The following is an 8,945-nucleotide window of genomic DNA, read 5'->3' as shown; positions in this document are numbered from 1 at the left end:
CGTAATCGTTGAAGGAAGACCATACTCTACTTTGTGAACTCCAACTGCTAAATGAGGCCTAAACTGTCTACATGGAGACACCAAGATGAAGTTCTGATTAGTGCAAATTCCATATTAATTAATCCCAAGCTATATTACTCATGCATCGACGGATTACTAGTCATTTTAATGCTTTTAGCTCTACATATCGTGTGATTGACACCTTGTGATGAAGAGTGAAAAAATGTCATCGGTTATGCCAGTATTGTGTATCTCTGATCGAGTAAGATTTTTTTTTTTGAATGTTAGCTTTAAAATCAATAACATACAACACGCTTTGCCTTTTGGTCCCAAACTGTTCCTTTGTGTATATATCTGGAACTGCGAAATTATTGCTTGCATTCATCTGTGAAACACTGTTTATACTTGAATATTCAATTTTCTGAGAGTTGACTGTATCCGAACTCTGGTTTCTGATGTTCTATTATTGAGATCAAAATTACATATATTACATATAAAAGAAAAAACAACTTTTTCCTATTGTAGACGCTAAAATCTATCGCTTAGTGCTAACATTTTATGAAAAGAATACAATAAACTCCCAAAATTAACTAAAACTGATCCACAAGTATGCCACCAAATAAACTTCATATCTAATCTGTATAAGTATAGGGCCAGAATTCTTCCATCAGCACTGCCCGTTCTTCCTTTCAAATTTTATGGCCTTGTAGGATGACGTCCCCTCTTTAAAGTATGCCTAAGCAGCATATGCAGACAGAAATAATGCACAATAAATGAACAATAAAATCATTAATTCTTTTGCAACCTCATCTCTCTCTCTCCATCTCTCTACTCCCTCTATTTTTTATAAAATCACTTCCATGTCAAAGTGGTTAATTATCAGTTTAATAACCTCAAAACTTACTGTTCTGGAGTTGAATCCCAAGTTTAAAAATGAAAATTACAGTACATATACACATGTAATGAGTGTAAACCTAGTAGATACTCATGTGTACTAATAGAACACCTAGTAGATATTGATATGCACTGAGTGAAAACCTAGCAGATATTCATATGTACTAATAGAACACCTAGTAGATATTGATATATAAAGAGTGAAAACCAGTACATACTGATATGTACCGAGTAGAAACCCAATACATATTACGTTTACCATCCATGAATATATATTATAAACCAGTACATAGTAATATGCACCGAGTAGAAACCCAGTACATATTACGCTTACCATCCATGAGTCTGTATAAATATCTATCGCAAAAAATATTACGCTTACCATCCATGAGTCTGTATAAATATCTATCGCAAAAAATATTACGCTTACCATCTCGATGGTTCTAACAAATTATCATAGTGTACGTTATCTTACGTGGTCAGACCAGCGTCATCTAACTTGAGACGAACATGCAATACTATTTTGTTACCCAAGTATTCACTGGCATCAAACATATGACACTAAGCAAGAGTATCCTGAATTGGAATCAAACATAGCACCAAATTCATAACTCTATAATACTTTATGTCTTCACCTATATAATGATTTTGTTCCATTGACAACATATTATACTTATAGATTTCATAATTAGAAACTCGAATGTTAAAATGACGCATACACCAATTGGGTGCTGCACATGCAGTTTCTTACAACATTTTCGATTATCTATCGAATATCCTCTGGGTAGTTGAGATGAGAACAGAGACCTACTACCTCCATCATCAACAACCCCTTTATGTTGTTGTTGTTGAACCTTCCTTCTATCATCAATACCACCTAATCCAGAACCTCCATTACCACTTTGATATCTAGTACATATTGGACGTTTTACAATGGATCTAAAAAATCTAGGGTTCATTCAATTTTATTAAAAAAAAAATCACAATTCAAAATCATCCAAATCAAATAAAACTAGAGAGCGAAAGAATGAAAGAGCAGATCTCCAAGACCAATATCAACAGTAAAGAGAATATGCTAATTAAAATTGTATCGTCTAGCAAATGATCCCTTATGAGGTGGAAAATTAGAAATGAAAAAAATGCAAATATTGAAATAAGAAAAATGACGATTCACCATTATCTACTCCTCCGGGTTTAGTTTATAGAGAGAGTTGGAATCTCTGGTTTTTTCCGTGAATCGTCATCGCCATCATCATCGCCAGAGCTCTCCAATTGGTGAAGAAAGAATTGATAAAACCGAATTAGATTTGACTAGAAGGGTTTTTTAGGTATTTTAGAAATACACTTTATAACTTCCGCACATGTTCGGACCAACGAGTAAAAAATCTGATCCACAAATATGTTTTTGGATCAGCGAGTAAATTTATTTTGGTGCTCGATTACACACTAAACGGTTCTTCTAAAACTGGATTAACCAGTAATTCCTACGAAAGCAAATCTAACACCCCCATTTTGATGGACTGGATTTGGAGGCACCAAATCCGCGGGTTCCTTTTCAAGTCTTCTCGTCTAGTATATTCTAGGTTATAATAACACTGCGTCAATTTAACGTTCAGATCAATTTTCACAATCTGTTATCATCCTTAAAACCTTCAGTAACTTTACGTTTCAGTAATTAGATTTCATCAGGTATTTTCCTCCGCTTCCTGTATATTTTCGATTTTTTATTTTTAAGTCTCTGATTCTTCTTTTCTATTTTCTTGGTTTTCTTTGATTTAATTTATTCGTTACCCTTAATGTTTTCTAGGGTTTCTGAAAAGGTTTTGTGGATACCGTAAAGAATGAGGCCTGTTTTCTGTGGAAACTTTGACTTCGAAACTCGTCAGTCTGATTTGGAGCGTCTGTTCTCTAAGTATGGAGAAGTCGAGCGTGTTGACATCAAGTCTGGTAAAGTTCTTCTTTCTTCTTTCATCAATAAAATTTTGATTCAAATATAAAGATGTTAACGATAATGAATTACTTATATTTTTTGATTTGGACTTGACCTTTTATCTTCAGTTTTGAAACCCTAGTCTATGTTTGTTGGTTGATTTGTAGTTTGGTGCACACTCAAGAGCGCCCACATGATTATGTTCGACTAAGTGCACGAGGTTGGTTGTCTGGCTTTAAGTTTAGATGGCCTCACCAAAGATATTACCATAGGTCTAGTGTTTGAGTGCTCAAGTGATTTAGGGGAGTCATTATATCAAGTTTTCCCTGGCTCGGTTGTTTCATGGGTGCGTTGGGGTTAGCCATAGAAGCATTCTTTGTCGAAGTCATTGCGACAAACACATTTCTATACTGCATCCGTAGCTTCAGGGTTGGGGATAATCAGAATTTGTGGGAGTTCGACATATGGCTACATAATGTTGTATGCGACAACATATATGTTCATTGGGGAGGTTAAAAACTAACTGACAGCGACATAACCTGCACTGCAGAAGAAAAGATATTTAAATGTTTGTTTTGACGCAGGGATTACAGCTGAGCTCCTTCCTGGGCTCACCAACATGTATGCGAAATCCCCTCAATGGCAAACGAAACATTCCTCTTTGCCTACTCATCAGACTCACAAATGACATAATCCTGCATGTTATTCATTCGAGCATCTGAAACTCACACCGTTACTGCAGATTTATGAGTGAATGGTCGTAGATGGACTGGCCGTGCTATGCTTACTATGAACTGTTCATAGACGGAACTGTTGAATCAAACATGCCATGACTACTTCTCCTACTCTGCATAGACCGATCTGTCAAATCAATCACGCAATGCCACGCCATGCCATGCCTACTTCTCCTTCTCTACATAGAACGGGTCTATCAAACCAGACATGCAATGCCATGCCTACTACTCCTTGGATCTTTATTGGATCAATCACATCTCATTTGTTTCTCGACTTAACACTTTCTGTTTAAATCACAAAGCATGCTCAGCAATGGATCTCGTTTCCGGTCTATGAATTTAAAATTTATGCCATCAGAATGTTTTATGTCATCATGCAAGGCCTTTCCATTTTTTACATCCTTATGTTCACCGGCCTTCCCCTGTTTGCAGGTGTTGTATTCTTCTGTTATTGTAATGGTAAAAGAAAACATGAATTGGCTTGTTTACAAAAAGTCAGCCCTCGAATATATAAAACTTAAAAGTTTCTTTAATGTTTGCTCATTCTAATTCCAGTTTTACTCTAGGGTTTGCGTTTGTTTATTTTGTTGACGAGCGTGATGCTAGAGATGCAATCCGTTACCTTGATAACACACTGTTTGGCCACAGCAGACGCAGGCTCTCTGTAGAGTGGGCAAAGGTAATTGTACTGCTTCACATACTTATCATTATAAAAAAAAATTGTTTTGTTTTTTTGCTTTTGAATTCCTCCATTTAATCTGTCACATCTTCAGCAGGGAGAGCGTGGTTCTCGCCTTCGTGAAGGGTCAAGGGTTATGGCTAACCAGAGGCCTACTAAGACGCTATTCGTCATTAATTTTGACCCCATTGATACAAGGATTCGAGATATTGAAAGGCATTTTGAACCATTTGGAAAAGTTTTACATGTGAGGATCCGAAGAAACTTTGCGTTTGTGCAGTTTGAGACTCAGGAACAGGCGACAAAAGCACTCGAATGTACTCATATGAGGTCAGTGGTCAGTGGTTATGATAGTATCATCAACCCCTTAATTCTTTACTTTATTTTTCCCAAAGAATGTAAATCTTCTATTTTGCTTTATATACATTTAATCATATATTTTTGTTTCCAAAATATACAGCAAAATCTTAGATAGAGTGGTCTCGGTTGAATATGCTTTAAGGGACGATGGTGAGCGAGATGATAGGCATGGCAGCCCTAGAAGAGGTTATAGCCCACGTGGACATTCCAGAAGTCCAGTTCTTCGTACAAGCCGCCCCAGTCCTGATTATGGACGATCCAGAAGTCCAGTGCTTCGGAGGGGCCTACCCAGTCCTGATTATGGGCGTGCTCGTAGTCCAGTCTATGATAGATACAGCGGGGCATACTACAGGGACAGGAGCCCAGATTATGGTAGATATCCAAGGTAAATAATGATAAAGATTAGTAGTATTTAAGGTTTTGACTTTTGATAGTGCAGATATCTGAAACTGTTTTTTCTAATATTATAATCCATTTCGTGTCTTTCTTCTCTTTTACATTTGCAGGCGCGGCCTGAGCCGCAGTCGAAGCCGCTCGCCAGTTCGTCGGTGAAGTTCTTGAAAAGGGATAATTTGCACAATTGTCGGCGCTTCTCTTATACAATTCCTGCAGTTTAAAGTAGACGTTGCTTGAGTCTTACAGTAGGTAGTGGTACTGAATATCAAGAAGTCTGTTAACTTCATCTAAGGTACTGAATATGAAGAAGTCTGTTTACTTCATCTGGTAATATATATGTATAGGTGTAAGCTTTGTCGTATTTTGTTATTATCTATATAGGGTGGAGAGAGAGCAGTAGTTCTTGAAACTCATGACCCTCGTCTAGTTAGTTTGCTGGTTAAATGGGCTGATCATACAGCCTTTGGAATTTTTTATTGCATAAACTAGTAGTAGCGTTATGATCTATGTGGTTAAATGGGCTGATCATCTCAGAAATGGAATTTGAATTATTTTTTCCGGGCATGCTATTTTTGGTTGTACTTGCACTTACTTAAAAGGTTGTTACAGGGTTTACCTAATTCCATGCGGGGTTACCAATACCAAGCAAAAACCTGCGTTTAATCATATGCAGTCCAAGGAATTTAGTAAGGGCGAGTGTTTTTATTTGGAGTCTTGTAACTGTAAGAGGAATCCTTTGTTGAGCTATCAGTTATTGGCTAATTTGTTATAATTTTGTCTTCTCCAAATGAAGTCTGGAATTCTGTTAGTTTGATTATGTCTCGGTATTGGAACATTCCATCACTGCTGTTTTGATGGTCACAGACCTACATTATGACTGCCTCATTCTCCCTTTGTTTGAGGTTACTCATTCTATATCATTTACCGGATCCTTGGCTGTGTGGTATAAATTTTAGTCTGTCTTGCTTTTTGAGTGACGGTCACGGTCTCCCTTTACATTAGCTTTTTTCATATTAAGAAAATTTACATTTAACTAGAACTTACATAGTAATGGATATCCATCTTGATTCCACACACACAACCAAAAAGCAGGAGTCTCATTATCTTACATAATTAGGGCAACATCAGCATGAGGAGAGAAATGGTTTCCTCTCCCATTTTACTTCAAAATTCAAACAAACTATATAGTGAGGGGAGAAAATTCCATCAGCATGAGAGTCCGTAGACCGTTTCCACAAAGACTAACGAAAAGTCTTGACATTGTTAAAAGTCATAACTCGTGGTACCAGTTCAACCACAACATTCGTTCGTCAAAAAACAAACACAGAAAAGCATCGTGGATTCATGGGGGAAATATGACCAAAGTTTTACGCCACAAAGTAGTTAACTATCTACAAGATTATTTCATACAAATTACTAATAAACTTAATAATCAAATACAATTAAGAGATACCTAAATTGAAGTCATAGCAGCAGTAGTAGAAGCAGATGTTTGCTTAAGTTCTTCCTTTATGGCTTTATCAAGCCAAATTTCAGCATCCTCCATCATACCAGGACTAAGTCTAACCATTAAGATACAAAATTCATTTTCATTTAGAGCTCCATCACCATCAAGATCACCTTCTCCTACCATTTCTTGAGCATCTTCTTTACTCATTTCTTCTATTCCTAAATACTTGGAATTCTTTCTTAAACTTTCTGATGTTATTAACCCTCTTCCTGGATCAGACAGAACCCTAAATCCACCACATAATTCTGTTACAAAGCCTTCTACGTCTAGCTTCTCTGCCATTACTGGTAGTAAATCTTCATAATTAGTCATACTTTCATTATCTCCCATATTTCTTTCTATTTTTGAGTTTATTGAAATTGAACCACAAACACAAAGAAATGAGAAGTTTCTGTAGTGGACTAAACACTACATAAGGTGGTTACCTTTATAAACAATTAATGAAAAAGGTAGTCCTTCTTTTTGTCCTCGAGAGGGTATAGATAGGGTAATACGAGGAGGTGTGCTGTATCGGTACTACTGATATAATCCTGACCATCAGATAGTTTTAACCTTTTCTTCTACTATTATTTTTATTGGGTACATTTTAGATTAGTGGGTGCTGAGTCTGCTATGCTGACAGTAAAACCGTGATAGGGTGCACCCCTGGACCTAGTCGTCTCTGAATGCTGGAATCTATGTAAAAAATCCGTCCCGCTAAAATGAAGCCTCTTAGAATTCTATCGTTGAAAATGCGCTACATGAATTCACCCATATTGATAGGATGTTATATGAATTCTATCAATATTCATGCGAATTTGCTACATAATTTCACTTCTCTTCCTATTTGCATAGCATCTATCTGAGCTCTAAAACTCTTCCTATTTGCATAGGCAGCATAGCATCTATCTGAACTCTAAATCTAAAATAATTTTGATCAACTACAAATAATCTCCAACTTTCCTTCAAGGTGGGCCCACTCGATTAAAATTTAGATCGTGAGGAACATTAACTGTTAATAGCATTACAAACTATCAAACTTGATGGTGCTACAAGGAGTGGATAGCACTTCGTCACAATTATCCTTTCCTCTTGAACCATTTAGAAGAAAAAAAATCAGATTTCTAGGAAGGTGGGTTTTGAACCAAATTTTGTGGAGTAGTTGTTGGCATCATAATGATTTTGCTTGTAATTTCTTGTTTTATTATTCAGTTTGTCTTTGTTATTAGAGGTTCCAAGAAGCTTCGTTATGGACCCGTCACTTTCCTATCAATCAATCTTTTTCTGGATTCCTATTTCGTTGTTCTCTGTCTTTTGTGTGAACACGCAGATTAACGTCATCTGAGTATTCACAAACAATGCGCGCTCAAGGATTCGACATAACCAATTCATTCCCTTCAGGCACAGCCTATTTACTGTATTATCATGAGTCTAATACTCTTCCTCGTCTCATCAACTACAATCATTGTCCTTGACTCATATAGTAAGATAAATAGTGGACGAAGTATAAAATGTACGAACATGATATGCCATAAGTAACGAATTGAATATATAAAGTATAGATGTATGAACATAGACGAAACGATTAACTTATATGATTCTCACTCAGATCTCTATCTCCGGGATTGAGTTTTTCATTATATGTGTGAGAGTTACAGAAATAGTCGAATGACTTTGAGACCAATATAAGCCTGCGTAGCAGGAGGAACCTCACTTACACTTTTTATATTTCTCTGTCTCTCTCCTATTCTTTTCTCAATGTTTCTTCCTCCTCTCTTCACTTGGGAGAGAGGGGTATATATAGGGTGGTTACATGGGGTCCACTTCTGAGGCCCGTTATAACCTTATCCTCTTGTGTCTTGTGCCGCTTATGCAGAGGTCTTCGTGTTCTTGGTCTTCTCTGCGTGTTCCGTTTGAATATTCAGTGCTATCTGCGCTTCCTCCACAGGCTGACTGACACGTATGCTGTTTGAGGGTATTTAATGCGAGTAGTTGAGATGTCTGTCCGCGGTAGACAGCTGTCCTCTGCCCCTGTCTTGTCTGCGTCAGTCTGAGTATCCTCAGCCGTAGATCTTAGATCTTTCTGGGGATAGGATAAAGTGAATCTTGGGTTATCCTTCAGTGCTTCGCAGTGTTCTAGTGCTTCTGTCTTCCTTGATCCTCTACCGTTGGATCTGGTGGGTGGCGACGCTATCTTGATAAGGCGCGTCTCTTGGCTGTCCACGTGTGATATCATATCTTGATGTTCTCAGCCGCATGTCCTCCACGTGTGTCTTCGTGGACACGTGGCGGAAGATGAAATGTGTACCTACAATTTGCCCCTTTTCATCCTACTGGGCGGTTAGTCGAAGTGGGAAGAAAAAACGTGTTACTCTCTTCATCTTCTCTTTGTTATTTTCCTAGATTTTAGGGCACGTTCCCTACTATTTGCAATAACTTCTTCTTGGGTAATGAGGCGGTTTT

At 37.4% G+C, this 8,945-nt stretch overlaps 2 protein-coding genes across 8 annotated transcripts; one reads left to right on the top strand and one right to left on the bottom strand.

Moving 5' to 3' along the window:
* The first annotated feature begins 2,412 nt into the window (after window positions 1-2,412).
* Window positions 2,413-5,562, top strand: LOC113301509 (serine/arginine-rich splicing factor RS31-like). Of its 7 annotated transcripts, none has more exons than XM_026550275.1 (7): window positions 2,413-2,583; window positions 2,702-2,841; window positions 3,409-3,990; window positions 4,125-4,237; window positions 4,332-4,567; window positions 4,698-4,982; window positions 5,104-5,562. In XM_026550275.1, exons 3-7 carry the CDS (start codon window positions 3,918-3,920, stop codon window positions 5,147-5,149), a joined length of 753 nt encoding a protein of 250 aa, XP_026406060.1. In that variant the 5' UTR covers window positions 2,413-2,583; window positions 2,702-2,841; window positions 3,409-3,917; the 3' UTR covers window positions 5,150-5,562. The 7 variants fall into 7 exon arrangements, with proteins under 7 accessions (XP_026406060.1, XP_026406058.1, XP_026406064.1 ...); XM_026550279.1 differs by having other exon boundaries at window positions 2,416-2,583; window positions 4,335-4,567; XM_026550273.1 differs by lacking the exon at window positions 3,409-3,990 and having other exon boundaries at window positions 2,414-2,583.
* Window positions 5,563-6,235: 673 nt separating this feature from the next.
* LOC113302457 (calcium-binding protein KIC-like) lies at window positions 6,236-6,927 on the bottom strand. Its single transcript, XM_026551367.1, has one exon. It carries the CDS (start codon window positions 6,831-6,833, stop codon window positions 6,447-6,449), a length of 387 nt encoding a protein of 128 aa, XP_026407152.1. The 5' UTR covers window positions 6,834-6,927; the 3' UTR covers window positions 6,236-6,446.
* Window positions 6,928-8,945: the final 2,018 nt, after the last annotated feature.

Source organism: Papaver somniferum, chromosome 8, assembly GCF_003573695.1.
Source record: "Papaver somniferum cultivar HN1 chromosome 8, ASM357369v1, whole genome shotgun sequence".
Classification (NCBI taxonomy): domain Eukaryota; kingdom Viridiplantae; phylum Streptophyta; class Magnoliopsida; order Ranunculales; family Papaveraceae; genus Papaver; species Papaver somniferum.
Note: the sequence above shows the minus strand (reverse complement) of the source record. Positions and strands in the feature narration are given on the sequence as shown.